Raw genomic sequence first — 18,978 nt, 5'->3', positions numbered from 1 at the left:
TGTTAACTCTGACCATTGCATCAGTTGGGTCGTTCATAGCTTTCAGGATTCCCAGAAAAGTAGAAGGAATACTCAGAGTGGAGGATACATAGCTCTTTTTAAATCAGATGGTCAGTAAGGAAAAATGAAGGAAAACCTGTACTCTTACGAATGAGTGACAGCTCCTTAAAACAGCACAGGATAAATGAAATATTAAGTCTTTCTACTTTATAATACTTTCCATTTAAAACTCTTCATAAAGCATGCACACATTAAATAATAAACAGCGGTGTTTTAAAAATAATAGCAATAAACATAAGGTCCAGCATTCCTAGATCCACATCAAAACGTATTTCAAAACCACTGTCAAAGAAACGCATGGTCTGTTACACATTTGAGCTCACTGCCACTGAAAGTACCTGTCAGTCATTCTCTTACACCTGCCTTTGCAGACACAGAGCCTCAAACAAATACATACACTCAAGCAGCTTCTCACTCTTGCACAATGTCTCATACACATGCATGTTACCTCACTGTCAAACATATGCACACACGCTTACCAATATAAAAACATTTGCATACTCAAAAACAATTGCTCACATAAACTCATGCGCCTAGATGGGTAAATAATTATAAACTGATTAAACTAAGTGTGGCTTATTTGTCTGTTAAATCTTGGAACCCTGTTCCATTGGAGAAATGCAATGCAGGTAGCCTGTGAAAAGTGAGGTGGGATTGCCTGGAAAAATAAGGAAATTTGCCAATGGTCTTAGTCCCTGCATGGGTTTCAGTCACTAGTGGCAAATATCTCAATGTCATCAAGCGGAGAAAGTACTGTGAGCATATTTCACATACTTTACATCAGCTCAGGAGTAAGTAATGCTCAGCCTGAAACCTATTTTCACAGTACAGATGAAATTGCAAAAACAAATTAAGGAGCAACAACAGGAGAGTGCTTAGGACTTCTAACACTTCCTGTATTTGTTTAAAAACAATTAAAATATCAAACTCAAAACACAGGTATTCAAATATCTCTACCTATTTAAAAGAAAAAGCAGAACATTTTTATTCAAAGAAGAATTCAAATAAAAACATACTGACTTGTTCTCTATCCAGGAAAACATTCTCAAAAGAAAATTCACAAAGGCTAGCTCGACATCTGTGATGTATCTGGATTTTGAATATAAGCCTCTACACCAGCTAGAAGCATTCTCACACCTTCCCTCCACTTACTTTTCTTTCTTTATTCCCAGAAGGATTTGACACAACTGCAGCATACCAAAAACTGAAATTTTACCCAATATATGTTTTCAATGTCTCAATCTCCTTTGACATAATTTACACTAGTCAGGCAAGCTTCAAAATAACATTGCCTTTAAAACAAAAAGAAATCCAAAAACAATAGACAAGTTTAACTATTAAGGAGCTAGCACTACCATCAAAACTCCCCCAGTTATTATTTGAATCTCATGGCTTCTTTTTCTAGGCAGTCCTGCCAATGAAACGCTCTTATTCTGTTGAGAATCTCTCTTTCTAAGATCAAATTTGAGTTTAATGATAATAATAGGTCTTGAAATGGAACATTTTCAACAGACATGGTTTAGCTACTAAAAAACTGCCATTGCAACAGAGATAGACCAGCTCAGTATATTAGTACTACTGAAAATGGCTTGCCATAAAGCTTTTAGCCAATGATTTCTGTTGCCTACCTCATATTATTGCAATCCCATTTAACACATGATTCCACTGTGCATTTTGTATCCTATTCTTTCAATATTATGTTCCCCTTTCATTTACTAAAAGATATTTACCAAATCTATTCAGTTGACCCATCCAACGACTTTATGATCGCATTTTCCAAGATTCTGTCTGCTAAAGTGCACTATTGGACGTTATGAGACTCAATCACTGCAGCATGAGAGAACTCCTGAGAGCATTGTTGGATCTTATGTGTGTCCACGTGTATATCTGTATAATGGTGATGCAGGATGGGACAATAGGGAGAGAACAAATGTTGCCTTGGAGGTTGGTGCAACTCTGCATCTATTCCTGTTTGATCATGAGAAGAATTAAACCTGAAGGGATAAAGAGAAGTTGATCCATTTTGAAATGGAGCCTCTACTTGTTCCATTGTCACTTCATTAGCTAGCAAAACAGGAAAGGGAACACTAGGCTCTAGAGTCATGGTTCCACTGTGGCCAAAATGTTGAAAGTTATTGGGTGTCTGAGCTGAGTGTAATGGAAATGGATTATCAGATTGAAGAATATGTTCAGAACTTTCCTGACTTGCTGTGGTGTTACAATGATTTCCATATGGATCTATTTGGATCTGAAGCTCAGCGGCTCGACTGTTGTCACTAGTACATAGAAGATGGTTCAAAACTTCAGCGCAGCAAGAGATTGTGGAGCGCAGATGGTTACAATCTTCATGTTGTGAAAAAGCGCTCACTGGAACATTAGTGAATAATTTATCCAGTTCTTTAATATAGGTTTGCATATCTTGTGTGTACTGGGCACTCACAGCTCCAAGAGCCTCTTGTTTGTTTGTCAGTTCATTCCCTTCTATCTTTGACTCTACCTCTTGTTTAAGTGCTGAATTCAATTGGGTCTCACTGAGTAGAAAGTTTTCAGTTAAGATGTCTGCTGGCTTAAAATGATCTAATAGGTTTGTTTCAATGTTGAACATTTTACTTCTTGTCATGCTCTCACTTTCTTTCCCTGCATCATTCCCATGATGATCTTGTTCATTTGTGACAAAGTCCTCATTTTGTCCATCATTTGCCCATTCACCCAGAAAAGCAGAAGCTCCAAACATATTTTCTATCCCATGTGACACCTGGTCTTGACCGTAGGAGGATTGAAATAAATCAACAGCAAAGTTATTTGCTAGGTCAGTAGAAGAGGACTGTTCTTCACTGGACAATAGGTTTCCAGACAGCAAATCTGATGGCTTGTCTTGACACTCCCTTAGTTGGGTGAAGGGCAAGATGGGTAACATTGGCAGGGTGCTTGTTTGGGCTCCCTGTTTAGCTGAAGAGTGGTCAGAAAGGTGCTCTTTGTTGATGTTTTCAGTGCATTTTTGTCTACATTTGTTTTCCTGAAGGTACCTATCAGTACTACTTCTACATTCATAAGGCTTCCTGAAGGTACTTGATGAGTGTTGCTTCTTGGGGAATGTTAATGCCAGCAACAGATCGGAGTGTGATGATTCCAAACCTGTTAAAGACAATAACAGAGTTTGTGTAAAATATTTTCTTCCACAAACTTTAAATCCACTTTTCCTACAGATTGATCAGGACTTTTTTTTAAAAAACCCAACATGAGTTACTCTATTTAATGTGCAATGAAGTTAAATTTACTCTCAACTGTGAAAAGTGTTGAAATAGACAGGTTTCCTTTACTACATTCTAAAGTTTCCCCTGACCTAACTTGGACATTCTTCTCAGGCATCAGGCACTTAAACCAAAATACAGTACAAGTCAAACATGCAGGCTAGCAAGACAGAGGATTTGGAGGTGCAGAACCAAATTATAACCCTTCAAGGGTGGAAATAACACTCTCTCAAAACTTGCGAAAATACTGAACAAAACCTTCACAGGATACAACGGATGTTTGTACAAAATAAATAGTTTGCGAAGCCTCTTCTAAGGATGCCTACCTTGAAATAGTTCATGGTTGTGTTTTTAAACAAACAGCAAGGACAGCTTTGGAATAAAAATTAGTGAAAGACAGAAAATGCTGCCAATGACTGAATATACCAGCAAGAAAGGAAAGCTGAGTGATCAGAAACTAGTATTGAAGGAGGTTGATAAGAACTTGCGGAGTATGGGCAGTTGGTGGTTAGATTCAGAAGGAGTGACATATGGTTGTTGGCAAAAGCAACTGTTTATCCATGCAGGTCAAAGAACGGGAAGTTGGCAAAATCCTGGATTGGGTCAAGATTTTTCAGGGTGTAAGAAAAGGTGGAAGAAGTGAAAGATACAGAAGATTTTAAGCATAATGAAATATTGGGCAGAAATGGTCCTGTTAGTTGTCTGTTTCAGTAGCTGGTGAGACTATTCAATAAATAGTTTAATTGGAGGGTTAGGTTGAGCAATTGGTGGAAACATGTTCACAACATGGTACATGAAGGAAATAATGTGAGAGAAATATGATGATAGACCAAGCACAGCGGTACAGCTCAGGTCAAAACTACCTTCACAGTGCAGAGGCACAAATAGAATAGTGTAGTCAGGCAGAATGCCAAAGAAGGAGAAAGAGTTGTTGTCAGTGAGTCAAGATTTAGTCAAGGCTTGGAAGACAACATTCAAATCCAAGATAAAGGAGAATGTTTTATTCATTATAATGGTTAGGACGTAAGTAGGAGAAACTGATGTGGAGCCATCAGAGTGGAGAAATTAATTGGAGAGATGGAGAGGAAAATGGAACCAGAAGTAGAAAGCATCTTCTATGAAATAAAAATGAATGCAATGAGAGGTACATGAACAAGCATTGTGTGCCATAGCAGACCCAACTGAGGTAACTAAGTTGAAGCAGAGGACATCTATGAGGCTTACATAATGGAAGGGGTTCAGTGGGAGAGTAAAAAGCAGGTTAAGTGGTTGGTAAGGAACAAGGTTATTATAAACTGTTATAAGATGTCACAAAGATGTGTGACCCAAATATCAATCTATAATATCGCTGATTGAGCCAACGTACATCTATCTTGACATCTGAAAATCACATTTCCAAAACAAAAGATATTGGATACAACAATATTGTATTCATAAGGAAAGAGGTGTTTGGATGGAGAAAACCAGTCTACAGTACTTTCACAGAGAGGTCACATGATCCCAATTTCGTGGGTGTGATAAAGCCACTGAATTCCGAACATAAACATTTTGAGATAACTTTCCAGAGGAACAACTGCCTTTTACCCTCTCTCTCTTTTTCTCTAAAACCTCTCTCATCCAAAGTGTGCAAGTCAAAGACACTCAAAGGTGTCATCACCACTCGTAATGGGCTCCCAAAGATTTCAGAATCTATCTCATTGGTTTCAGAAAACAGACTTCAGTCAGTCTGACGCAGGAAGACACCCCAGTGTCAACAGTCTGTGTGTGCTGACATTGTTGAGCTTCAGATTATCATTTGGAACAAATAATGAATAATCATTCTACTATTCATTCAAGGGTTTGGACCAACATTTATTTCTCATTCCTAGTTGCCCTTGAGAACATGGTACCAACCTGCCTCCTTGAACTGCTAAAGTTCATTTGGTATAGATACACTAACAGTGCTGTTACAAAGGAAGTTCCAGGGTTTTGACCCAGTGACACTGAAGGAATGGTAATATATTTTCAAGTCAGTGTGGTGATTGGTTTGGAGTGGAATTGGTACTGTCTAAGCAGCCTTGGTGAATTTCTGCAACTTGTAGATGGGACATACTCCTACTCCTGTGTATTGGTTGCGGGAGGGTGAATATGAATGTGGTGCCAACGAGTGGGCTGTTTTGGCCTGGATGATGTCAAACTTATTGAGTGTTGTTGGAACTGCTCTCATCCATGCAATATCCCATGGAGAATACTCCAACACATCCCTGACTTGTGCCTTGCAGGTGATGACCATGATTTGGGGAGGCAGGAAATGAGTTATTCATTGTAGAATTCCTAACATACCCTCACCTGCTTGTGTAACCATATTATTTTTATAGCTGGTCCAATTCTCTTTCTGGTCAATGTTAAACTCCATCATTTTGATATTGAAGGATTCAGTGATGGAAATGCCATTCAATGTCAAGGGATGGTTGTTAGATTCTCTCTTGTTGGTAATGGTTACTATCTGGCACTTGTGTGGCATGAATGTAACTTATCACTTGTCAGCCCATATCTGGATACATGCATTTGGACATGGAATTACTTCAGTATCTGAGGAGTGACAAATGGTGCTGGAACACTGTGCAATCATCCGCTAACATTTCCACTTCTGACCTAACGATGTAGGGAAGATTATTGATGAGGTAGCTGAAGATGGTTCAGCCGAGAATGCTACCCTAAGAAATTAAGGCGATCTTGTGGTGATTGTGTCCCTACCTCTGAGGCAGGAGGCTTGGATTCAAGTCCCACCTGCTCCAAAAGGTAATAACATCACTACACAGGTTGATTGAAAAAGGTCAGCCTGGAACAGGACAGGGAGTGAGGAATGCCTGTTGGATTAAATTGCATCTATTTCAATGCAAGAGGGCTGACAGGTAAGGCCGATGAGCTCAGGGCATGGATAGCCATTACAGAAACATGGCTAAGGGAGGGACAGGACTGGCAGCTTAATATGCCAAGGTACAGGTTCTTTAGGTGGGACAGTGGTGGAGGAAAGAGGGGAGAGGGAATTGCATTTCGATTGAAGGGAGTATCACAACAGTAGTCACAGATGAAATAACTGAAGGATCATCCAGTGAGGGATTGTGGGCGGAGCTAAGAAATAAGAAGGGATGGTGATGTTATTGGGGTTGTACTATCAGCCCCCAAATAGTCAATGGGAATTAGAGGAACAAATATGCAGGGAGACTGTGGAGACGTGCAGGAGAAATAGGGTTGTCATAGTGGGGAATTTCAATTTTCCTAACATAGGCTAGGACTGCCATAGTGTTAAGGGCTTAGATGGGGTTGAATTTGTTAAAAGTGTTCAGGAAAGTTTCCTCAAGCAGTATATAGAGGGACATACTCGGGAAGGGGCAAAACTCAACCTACTCTTGGGAAGTAGAGCAGGACAGGTGACGGTGGGGGTGCACTTTGAGATCAGTGACCATAGTTTATTAATTTTAAAATAGTTGTGAGAAAGGACAAAACTGGTCCACAGGCTCAATTTCAAAATTGGGGCAAAGCGAATTTTGATGGAATTAGGAACTTGCAGGGGTTGACTGGAATAGTTTGTTTGCAGGCAAGGGGACGTCTGGCAAGTGGGAGGCCTTTGAACTCTAGCTATCACAGTTTTAAAGTCTATATGTTCCTGTGAGGGTGATGGGCAAGGTTGGTAGGAGTAGGGAACCCTGGATGACAAGAGATATTGAGGCTTTGACCAGAAAAAGGAGGCACGGCTCAGGTACAAGCAGCTGGGATCAAGGAGTTATATAGGGGATACAGGAGTTTACTGAAGGAGGGAATCAGGAGGGCAAGAAGGGGGCACGAGATAGCTTTAGCTGAGAAGATTAGGGTGAATCCAAAGAAATTCTTTAAGTATGTTAAAGGAAAAAGAATAACTAGAGAAAGAATAGGACTCCTCAAGGGCTAAAGTGGACATGTATGTGTGGAACCGCAGGAGATGGGCGAGGTCCTCAATAAGTGTTTCTCCTCCATATTTACCATGGAGAAAGACATGAAGACTTGGAAACTTGGGGAAGTTAGTGGCGATATCTTGAGGCAGACCATATCACAATAGAGGTGGGGTTGGAAATATTAGAATGTACGAAGGTGGGTAAATCTCCTGGTCCGACCAGCTATATCCAAGAACCGTGCAAGAGGCTAGAGAAGAAATCGTGGGGCCCTTGCTGATATATTTGCATCATCGCTAGCCATGAGTGAGGTCCCGGAAGACTGGAGAGTGGCGAATGTTGTGCCCTTATTCAAGAAAGGCTACAAAGAAAAATGTGGGAATTACAGATGTGTAAGCTTAACATCTGTGGTAGGTAAGTTACTTGAGAAGATTCTGAGGGATAAGATACATGTGATTTGGAAAGACAGAATTTGATTAAGAGTAGTCAGCATGGCTTCATGCGTGGGAGATCATGCCTCACAAATCTGTTAGAGTTCTTTGATGAAGTGACCAGGAAGGTTGATGAGGGCAGGATGGTATTCGTACTCTATATGGATTTCAGTATGGCCTTTGATAAGGTTCCACATGGTAGGCTGCTCTGGAAGGTTAGATTGCATGGAATCCAGGGAGAGCTGACCAATTAGATATACATTTGGCTTGATGGTGGAAAGCAGAGAGTAATAGGGGAAGGATGCTTGTCGGACTGGAGGCCTGTGACTAGTGTGTGCCTAAGGGGTCAGTGCTGGGCCCATTGCTGTTTGTTATCTATATCAATGATTTGGATGAGAATGTACAAGGCATGATTAGTAAGTTTGCGGATGATACTAAAATAGGCAGTATCGCGGACAGTCAGGAAGGTTATCAGAAATTGCAGCAGGGTCTTGATCATCTGGGGAAATAGGCCAAGAAATGGCAAATGAAGTTAAATATAGGTAAGTGTAAGGTATTATATTTTATAAAATTCAAATCAAGGTTGGAGCTTCATGGTGAATGGTATGGCCTTAAGGAGTGTCGTGGGACAGAATGGAGTTCAGGTGCACAGTTCTCTGAACGTGGAGTTGGAGGTAGACAGGGCAGTGAAGGCGGCTTTTGGCACACTGGCCTTCAAGAGTCAGGGCATGAAGTATAGAAGTTGGGAAGTTATGTTGCAGTTGTACAGGACGTTGGTGAGGCTGCTCTTGGAGTATTATGTTCAGTTTTGGTCACCTTGCTATCGGAAGGATGTTATTAAACTAGAAAGAGTTTAGAAATTTACAAGAATGTTGCCAGAACTCAAGGGACTGAGTTATAGGGAGAGGTTTGACTAGCTAGGACATTTTTTTTAGACCATAGAAGACTGAGGGGGGATCTTATAGAAGTGTAGAAGATCAGGAGAGGCATGGATAGGGTGAGTGAACTCAGTCTTTTTCCCAGGGTTGGGGAATCGAGGACTAGAGGGCATCAGTTTAAGGTAAGGGGGAAAAGAATACATGGGAACCTGTGGGGCAACCTTTTTTTTACACAGAGGGTGGTATGCATATGGAATGAGCTGCCAGTGGAAGTGGTTGAGGCAGGTACGTTAACAACATTTAAGGCATTTGGATAAATACATGATAGGAAAGGTTTAGAAGGATATGGGCAAAGTGCGGGGAAATGGGGTTAGCATGGATGGACATTTTGGTGGGCACAGACCAGTTTGGGCTGAAGGGCCTATTTCCATGCTGTAGGAATCTGTGACTCTAACTCTGAGAAATTTCTGCAGTGATGTTCAGGTGTTGATAATGACTGATTTCAACAACCATCATTCTTTGTGCTAAGTATGAACCCAACCAGTGCAGAATTTGTACTGTTGCGATGGGCCACCCTATCATTGTGGATGGGGATATTTGTGGAGCCTTCTCCTCCTCCTGAGTTTAACTATCAATGTTCCCATATTTGGAGTATGTTTTGTGTGGACATGTGTTAGTTTTCAGGAAAATTAATTTATCTGGTGCAGCCTTCACTGTAACAATTCTGTGATTCTGTGAAACTTAGTTTTATACATGTACATATTTGCATAGTTTAAACTATTTGCTGATAAACTTTGCATCTTGGCTTGAGTAAATTTTACTGGAAATAAACTAATTATTTGTTAACTTCTTTTTTAACTGAAGAAACCTGGCCGACTTGTTTCTTATACTGAACTAAACAGTTTGATATCTATATAATTGGCATTTTCACCATTTTAAATTCATACATTTTATGATCACTGCAGGAATGAGACTCAGCTTTCAGTTGTTTCAGCGGCGGGAGTCCGGGAGAAAGCGCGAGGGCAGCCTGGGAAGGTAAGCTTCCACCCAATAAATTTGGGAGTTAACTAATACCCGAGACACGTAGTGTCTCCCACCCTTCCACCTCCTCTAACCTCCTAATAACGACTAAGTGTGGTGAGCAGGTAAGCTATTTGCATTTTTTTTTCCCTCATCGCTGTTATCTTTCGGGGTGGTCACCCAGACGCCAAATCCTCTGGGAGCGGGTCGGAAGGCAAAGCCGGAGTCTGTTTGAGTATATAACGGAGTAAAGTTACTGGTGCAGAAAACACTGCAAAACTGAAAAAAAACTAATTAATTTTAAATAATTAACTAAGTAGAGATGGCAGGCCAGGTGATGTGTTGTAGCTGTATGATGTGGGAGCTAGCTGATCACATTGAGAACAGCAGTGACCACATCTGCAGCAACTGTTGGCTGTTTGAGGAGCTCCAGCTCAAAACTGATGAGCTGGAATCCGAACTCCAAACACTGCAGCACATCCAGGAGAGGGAGAAATACCTGGATGCTGTGTTCCAGGAGGCAGTCCCACCTGGTAGATTAACTAATGTTAATTCGATTGGCAGGCAGGGACAGCAGTGTGTGACTGCGAGTGAGGCAGGTAGAGGGACCCTGCAGACAGGAACACAGGAGCCGCAGCCCTTCACATTGTCCCACAGGTATGAGGCACTTGCTCCCTGCGTGGATGAGGAACAGGGCTGCAGGAAGGATGAGTCAACTGACCATGGCACCATGGTCCAGGAGGGCATTCAAGAGGGGGGAGCAAAAGGACAGATTGTAGTTGTAGGGGATTCCATCATCAGGGGGATAGACAATATCCTTTGCGAGCAGGATAGAGAATCCCGCATGGTGTGTTGCCGGCCCGGTGCCAGAGTGCGAGACATCTCTGACCAGCTTGAGAGGATACTAGAGAGGGAGGGGGAGGATCCAGTTGTTGTGGTCCACGTAGGTACCAACAACATAGGCAGGACTAGGAAAAAAGACTTGTTTTGGGATTATGAAAAGCTAGGAACAAAATTAAAAAACAGGTCTTCAAGGGTCATAATCTCTGGATTGCTGCCCCAGCCACGTGCAAATTGGCATAGGGAGGCGAGGATCAGGGAAGTAAACATGTGGCTAAAAGAGTGGCGTGGGAAAGAGGGTTTCCTTTTCATGGGGCACTGGCATCAGTTCTAGAACAGGAGGGATCTATACCACTGGGATGGACTCCACCTGAACAGGGCCGGGTCCAGTGTTCTGGCGAAAAGGGTAAATAGGGTGGTTAATAGGACTTTAAACTAGTAAGTAGAGGGGGGAAGGGAGAAGTGAGCGTAGAGGGAGAATAACAATTAATGTAAGGCAAAGCAGCAGGTTAGCAGGTGACGAGGAAGCTTCAACTCCATTGAAAATTAGGAAAAAAGTTAAAGGGAAGGAGAACTCAAGAGCTGTTATTAATGGAGGGAATAGGACCCAAAAAGAAGGTGCAAAAACTGGCATAAGGGCACTTTGTCTGAATGCTCGGAGCATTCGAAACAAGGTGGATGGGTTGACGGCGCAAATCATGGCAAATGGGTATGATTTAGTGGCCATTACAGAGACATGGTTACAGGATGGTCATGACTGGGAGTTAAATATCCAGGGGTATCAAACTGTTCGGAAGGGCAGACAGGAAGGTAAGGGAGGTGGTGTTGCTCTGATTTTTAAGGATGATATCAGAGCGGTAGTGAGAGATGATATAGGTTCTACTGAACAAAACGTTGAATCCATTTGGGTGGAAATTAGGAATAGCAGGGAGAAGAAGTCACTGATAGGTGTGGTCTATAGGCCACCAAATAATGACATTGTGGTGGGGCAGGCAATAAACACAGAAATAGCCAATGCATGTAAAAATGGAACAGCAATTATCATAGGGGATTTTAATCTACATATCGATTGGTCAAACTAGGTCGGTCATGGCAGCCTTGAGGAGGGTTCGTAGACAGCATCCGCGATAATTTCCTTGAACAATATGTAATGGAACCTACGAGGGAGCAAGCTATCCTAGATCTAATCCGGTGTAATGAGACAGGAATAATTAATGATCTCGCAGTTAGGGATCCTCTCGGAAAGAACGATCACAGTACGATCGAATCTAAAATACAGATGGAACGTGAGAAGGTTAAATCCAGTACCTATGTCCTGTGCTTAAACAAAGGAGACTATGAAGGAATGAGGGAGGAGTTAGCTAAGGTAGAATGGGAGCAAAAACTTTATGGTGGGTCAATTGAGGAACAGTGAGGACTTTCAAAACGATTTTTCACAGTGCTCAGCAGAAGTATATTCCAGTGATAAGGAAGAACAGTAGGAAAAGAGAGCCAGCCATGGATGTCTAAGGAAATAAAGGAAAGTATCAGATTGAAAAAAAACACATACAAAAAAACAAAGAGTAGTGGGAAACTAGTAGACTGGGAAATCTTTAAAGGACAACAAAAAGCCACCAAAAAAAGTTATAAAAAAAATTAGATAGATTATGAGAGTAAACTAGCTCAGAATATAAAAACAGGCAGCAAAAGTTTCTATAAATATGTAAATCGTAAAAGAGTGGCGAAGGTAAACATTGGTCCTTTAGAGGATGAGAAGGCCAATTTAATAACTGGGAATGAGGAAATAGCCGAGACATTAAACAGTTATTTCATGTCGGTCTTCACAGTGGAAGACACAAATAACATGCCGAAAACTAATGGCAAGACGGTTATAGCAGGTGAGGACCTAGAAACTATCATTATCACTAAGGAAGCAGTGCTGGGCAAACTAATGGGGGCTAAAGGTAGACAAGTCTCCTGGCCCTGATGAAATGCATCCCAGGGTACTAAAAGAGGTGATGGGGAAAATAGCAAATGCGCTAGTAATTATTTACCAAAATTCACTGGACTCTGGGGTGGTTCCCGCAGATTGGAAAATAGCCAATGTGACACCACTGTTTAAAAAAGGAAGTAGACAAAAAGCAGGTAACTATAGGCCAGTTAGCTTAACTTCGGTAGTGGGGAAAATGCTTGAATCTATCATTAAGGAAGAAATAGCAAGACATCTGGATATAAATTGTCCCATTGGAAACACCCAGCATGGGTTCATGAAGGGTCGGTCATGTTTAACTAACTTGGTGGAATTCTTTGAGGACATTACTAGCATGGTGGACAATGGGGAACCTGTGGATGTGGTGTATCTGGATTTCCAGAAGGCATTTGACAAGGTGCCACACCAAAGGCTGCTACATAAGATAAAGTTGCACGGTATTACAGGTAATGTATTGGCATGGATAGAGGGTTGGTTGACCAGTAGAAAGCAAAGAGTAGGGGTAAATCGGTGTTTTTCTGGTTGGCAGTCAGTGGCTAGTGGTGTGCCTCAGGGATCAGTGTTGGGACCGCAATTGTTTACAATTTACATAGATGATTTGGAGTTGGGGACTAAGTGTGGTGTGTCAACATTTGCAGATGACACTAAGGTGAGTGGTAGAGCAAAGTGTGCAGAAGACACAAAGTCTGCAGAGGGATGTAGATAGTCTAAGTGAGTGGGCAAAGGTCTGGCAGATGGAGTACAATGTTGATAAGTGTGAGGTCGTCCATTTTGGTAGGAATAACAGCAAAATAGACTATGTTTTAAATGGTAAAAAATTGCAGCACGTTGCTGTGCAGAGGGACTTGGGTGTCCTTGTTCATGAATCGCTTAAAGTAGGATTGCAGGTGCAGCAGGTAATTAAAAAGGCAAATGGAATTTTGTCTGCCGTTGCTACAGGGATGGAGTTTAAAAACGGGGAGGCTATGCTGCAGCTGTAGAGAGTCCTCGTGAGGCCACACCTGGAGTACTGTGTGCAGTTTTGGTCTCCTTACTTGAGAAGAGTTATACTAGCACTGGATGGCGTGCAGAGGAGATTCATTCCGTTGATTCCAGAGTTGAGAGTGTTGGATTATGAGGACAGACTGAGTAGACTGGGATTATACTCATTGGAATTCAGAAGAATGAGGGGAGATCTTATAGAAACATATAAGATTATGAAGGGAATAGATAAGGTGGAGGCAGGGAGGTTGTTTCCGCTAGCAGGTGAAACTAGGACTAGAGGGCATCGCCTTAAAATAAAGGGAAGCAGATGTAGGACTGAAGTCAGGAGGAACTTCTTCACCCAAAGGGTTGTGAATCTGTGGAATTCCCTGCCCAGTGAAGCGGTTGAAGCTACCTCGCTCAATGTTCTAAAGGCAAGGCTAGATAAATTTTTGAACAGTAAAGGAATTAAGTGTTATGGTGAGTGGGCGGGTAAGTGGAACTGAGTCTCAAAAAGATCAGCGATGATCTTACTGAATGGCTGGGCAGGCTCAAGGGGCCAGATGGCCTACTCCTGCTCCTAGTTCTTATGACTCAGAAAGGAATCAGTTCACCCCATCAACCTCAGTCATAATAAAGGTTAAAATGAGTTGGGAAAAGATAATGTAACTGGGTCATTCTAACATGAGAACAGTGTAAGTGAATCTTAACAGCTGCAACATTACAAAAACGAAAATCAGAGATTAATAACTGTGACAATATGAAAAAGTGAGTGGGTAACAGTCCTGCCTCTGATTCAAATGGTCATGTGTTTAAGTTTCACATCAGAAACTTGAGCACATAACCTAGGGTGACCCCTCAATGCAGTGCAGTTCTGTTGGAGGGTGTCTTTCAGATGAAATGTTAATGACTTATTCTAATTACTCTCTCAGGTGAATGGTAAAGCTTACATGGCATTATTTTCAAGAACACAGGGGTTCTCTCTAGTAGCCAGCTCAATATTTATCCCTCAACAAATATCAATGAAACAGGTTATCTGGTCATTTAACTTTGCCAGTTGTGAGCTAGTTGCTCTGCACATAATGGTTGCCACTCTAAAATGCTTGGGTAGTCCTGTAAAAAGAGCTACATAGATGCGAGTTTGTTTCTCTTCATGAAAAATGTGAGAAATATGCAGTTCTACATCTCAGGCATGTTACATTTCGAATGCTACAAAATTCCAGTGATACCCATGTTGCAATTCAATATCTTTTCTTACCTGGACCGCTGAGTGGTGGCAATCTGGATGGAATTTTCTGTAACGCGGGAAGAGGTATGAGATATATGCTCTTAGGTGACTTCTGTTCAAGTACCACAGCACCATACCTCTGCCGGCTGTTTAAATATGAGTAATACAAGGTGTAAGGGCAAACATCTCCTCTCGTAGCAGGTTTGAAACGTACAATGCACATTTCCTAGAGGACAATAGACATTAGAAAAATATCATTAAATCACTTACAAAACAGCAGCACATTTTGTAATTACCCTCAAAAGGAATATAGGAAGATAAGGAAGAAGAGTAGGTCATTCAACCTCTCTATTTTACTCTGTCATTCAATTAGACCATGGATGAGTTGCACTTTAACTTAATTTGCCTATCTTTATCATAAATCCTTTGATACTCAAATGAAAAATCTTTCAAACTCAGTGTGGAGACCTTCAATGTACTCAGTACCTACATTCTTTTTGGGACAGTGTTCTAGATTTCTACGACATTTTGTAATTGTGCACATTATACAAATGAATGAGTTTGAGTTGGTTTTTGATTGTTGCTACCTTTTTAAGAGAATCAGCTTGGGTTTTGACGAAGATTCTCTTCTTCCATATGTGCCCACTCCAATCACAGGGCGCAATTACTATTCCAAAGTGGAATAAGTAGTCTTAAAGACAAAACAATGTGCTTTAACATTAGCCTGGAGCCACCAGGGGAGGGGTCAGGGTCAGGCTCAGGCTCAGGCTCAGAATTGTGAGATGCAATTTTATCTCAGATATTGAAGTGAATTACGAAGCAAGAAATTAATTAACAACATGGTCATGTTGCTAGGAACATTGGAGACTAGGATCTGAAGTCATTTAGAGAAAAGCTAGATGCTGCAGTGGGACTTTGTTCCAGAATGGCAACACTATCAATGAGGTCAAATGGAACAAAGTCCAAAGAGCCAGACTCATTTAAATCCAGCTTGAGAATGAATTCTAATTTTACTGAGCATTTATTCATTCATAGTGAGGATCGCACAATTCAAATGGAAAACTTAGCATGTCTGGTGTCCATTGCTTTGGTCCTTGTGATTCTAATTTGTCATGCTAACAGTTTTGCTGTTTCCTTCTCAATTTATTAAAAAAAATAAGAGATTCAAGTCATAGAACAGAAAAAATGACTTTTTAAACTTTACTACCTCAAACTGGGCATGAAAAAGCTACACCTGATTTAACCTCTGAAACAAAATCAACATTCCCCCTATTTATAAGGAGCCGTCAGAGATGCAGGATTGAACACTTCAAGCAATCTGGCTCCTCTAGCACTGATGTTTGCTAAAAGGAGCTCCAAAAAAGTGTCCAAGAATCCAGAATTCTAACAGGTTAGGTATGAGCGCATCAGATATGACATTCCAGAGTTTCTCTCTATTTCCAGGAAGCTACTGAATTTATACCTGCAGGCAAATTTTGGCTGATGTCCTCATTTGAAACAAAAAAATGTAATTAAAGCTCAATATGTCCATAGGTAATGTGGGGTTATAATCTGTGGCCATGACAATACCCAGCATATCTCCCCAGCCTTCAATGCTACTCTAATACTACCACAGAAAAATCTTTGTCTTAGGTCTGAATGTTTGTTGAGAATCTTGGGAACTCCTTGCCACGCAGAGTTGCGCAGCAAGAGTCTTTGTGCATATTTAAAGCTAAGATAGATTCTTGACCAGTACGGGATTCAAGGGTTAAGGGGAAAGGCAGGTAAGTGGACATGAAGAACTTTGCATCAGCCAAGATCCTATTGAATGGTGGAGCAGACTCAAGAGGCCAAATGGCCTATTCCTGTTAATTTTTATGGATTTATGGACCGGGTGATGTTGGAAGGATGTTTCCTCTTATGGGAAAGTCTAGGACTAGGGATCATAGTTTTAAAATAAGGGTTCACCCATTTATAACAGATGACAAAACATTTTTTTTTCCTCTCAGAGGGTTGAGAATCTTTGGAATTCCCTTCCTCAAAGGGGAGTGGATGCAGAATCTTTAATATTTTTAAGGTAGAAGTAGATAGATTCTTGATTATCAAGACAATTAAATATTTCTGTGGGCATGCACGAATGTAGAGTTGAGGTTAAAATCAGATCAGCCCTGATCTTACTGAATGGCGGAGCAGGCCCAAAAAACTGAGTGGCTTATTCTTCAGCATCTGTTTGAAATTCTCCCATCAAAGGAAGTAGCTTTTCCATATCTACACTACTCAAATTCTTTTAACATTTTAAACACCTCAGTCAGATTACCCCTCAATGTACCATATACAAGGGAATACATATCAGGTTATCTAATCTCTTCTCATAATTAAACCTAATCCCAGTATCATTTGGGTGAATTTGTACCACACCAACTCCAATATCTTTCCTGAATGGTTCCAGGGATGAGAAGCTTCCTGAAAGTATGGTGGATGCGGGTTCAATTGAGACATTTAAGATGTCACTGGACGATTATTTAGATGAAAACAATGTGCAAGGGTATGGGAAAAAAGCAGGAAATTGATACTAGTTAATGATGCTCATTTGAACAGCCAATGTAATCAAGATGGGTTGAATGGCCTGGTTTGGGCCGAAATGAACTCGGTACTCCAAGTGAGCTAAAGCTAATGTACAGATGAAGCACAACTTGGACCATTTAAATTTCAGCTCACTTGAGTTAAAGCCCAACATTTAATTTGCATCTTTTGGGTTTTTATTTGTAGTGTATGTGCATGTGTACATTATATGTGTACTCATATAAATGATTTGCTTACTTGACTCAAATTCTTTGCTCTTCTAGCATTTCTAGTTCCTCACAATTTGGAATATATTATGATTAATCTTTCTTATATAGAAGTCAGAGGCTTAGGGGTGACCTTATAGAAGCTTATAAAATCACAATGGGCATGGATAGGGTGAATAGTCAAGATCTTTTCTCCAGGGTAGGGGAGTCCGAAACTAGAGGGCATAGGTTTAAGGTGAGAGAGGAAATATTTTAAAAAGATGTAAGGGCCAACTTTTCATGCAGATGCCTTTTAAATGTTGTAATTGTACCAGTGTGTATGGAATGAACTGCCAGAGGAACTGGTGGAGACTGGTGCAATTACAACATTTAAAAGGCATCTGGATGTGTATATGACTAGGAAGGGTTTAGAGGAATATGGGTCAAATGCTGGAAAATGGGACTAGATTAATTTAGGATATCTGACCGGCATGGACGAGTTGGATCAAAAGGTCTGTTTCCGTGCTGTACATCTCTATGACAATGACCTGACACTTGCCTACATTAACCTCCATTTGTGGAATCCTAAAAGTGTGGAAACAGGCCATTCGGCCCAACAAGTCCACAGTGACCCTCTGAAGAGCCCCCACCCAGACTCACTCCCCTACCCTGTCACTGCAACCCTCCATTTCCCATGGCTTACACAGCTAACCTTCACATCCCTGAACTCTATGGGTAATATAGTATGGCCAATCCACCTAACTTGCAAATTTTTGGACTGTGGGAGAAAACTGGAGCAACCAGTGGAAACCCACACAGACATAGGGAGAATGTGCCAACTCCACACAGTCAGTCACCCGAGGGTGGAATCAAACCCGGGTCCTTGGCACTATGAGGCATCACTGCTAACCACTGAGCCACCCAAAAGAACTTGCTTGGACCTGTTATGACTCACTTCCAGCACCGGCAGGACTTGAACCTAGACTTTCTGACTCAGGGATAGGGACACTACTACTGCACCAATGCATTCATATTTGTTATAGTCATCCATTTACTCTTCAAACCCAATGTCATTATAGAGTGAAATATTTTCTTCAACGGTTTATTCATTTAGCAACATAAAGTACATACCAACTGTGTCAAACATGAAAAGCCATTGCTAAGACTCAGTAGTAATAATAGTCAACAGTTAATGTTTGGATGACATGCACCTGGATTGTAGGCAAGTCTCCAACACTAAGAAACAGCTACAAGGAATTAGACACAAAAATCCGAAGGTAAGTATACTCAGTCAATCCTGTTTAATCCAGAATTCTATCATTTAGAATTCTCAACCATCCAAATGTTTATCAAGGACTGACTTACAGCAGTCCAATTTCCACTTGTTGAAACAGAAGTCTTGTGCTGTAACAAGAGACAACAAGGTGCAGGGCTGGATGAACACAGCAGGCCAAGCAGCATCATAGGAGCAGAGAGGCTGACGTTGCGGGCCTAGACCCTTCATCAGAAAAGGGGGAGGGGAAGGGGGTTTTGAAATAAATAGGGAGAGAGTGGGAGGCGCATAGAAGAGGGATAGAGGAGAGGATAGGTGGAGAGGAAACAAACAGGTCGAAGAGGCGGGGATGGAGCCAGTAAAGGTGAGTGTAGGTAGGGAGTTAGGAAGGGGATAGGTCAGTCCAG

At 41.3% G+C, this 18,978-nt stretch overlaps 1 protein-coding gene across 1 annotated transcript in view; it reads right to left on the bottom strand.

Annotated features, from left to right (window-relative positions):
• Positions 1-1,861: 1,861 nt before the first annotated feature.
• Positions 1,862-18,978, bottom strand: part of LOC109910507 (PHD finger protein 3-like) — a 23,905-nt gene continuing 6,788 nt past the window's right edge. Inside the window, exons 3-4 of the mRNA XM_020509702.2 lie at positions 14,582-14,777; positions 1,862-3,195 (exon numbers count right to left, since the gene is read on the bottom strand). Of these exons, the coding sequence (XP_020365291.2) occupies positions 1,862-3,195; positions 14,582-14,774 (1,527 nt within the window). The 5' untranslated portion in view covers positions 14,775-14,777. The remainder of the gene's footprint in view (positions 3,196-14,581; positions 14,778-18,978) is intronic.

The sequence above is a fragment of the Rhincodon typus genome, chromosome 27, assembly GCF_021869965.1.
Source record: "Rhincodon typus isolate 14 chromosome 27, sRhiTyp1.1, whole genome shotgun sequence".
Lineage (NCBI taxonomy): Eukaryota > Metazoa > Chordata > Chondrichthyes > Orectolobiformes > Rhincodontidae > Rhincodon > Rhincodon typus.
This window is presented reverse-complemented; position numbering and strand designations above follow the sequence as displayed.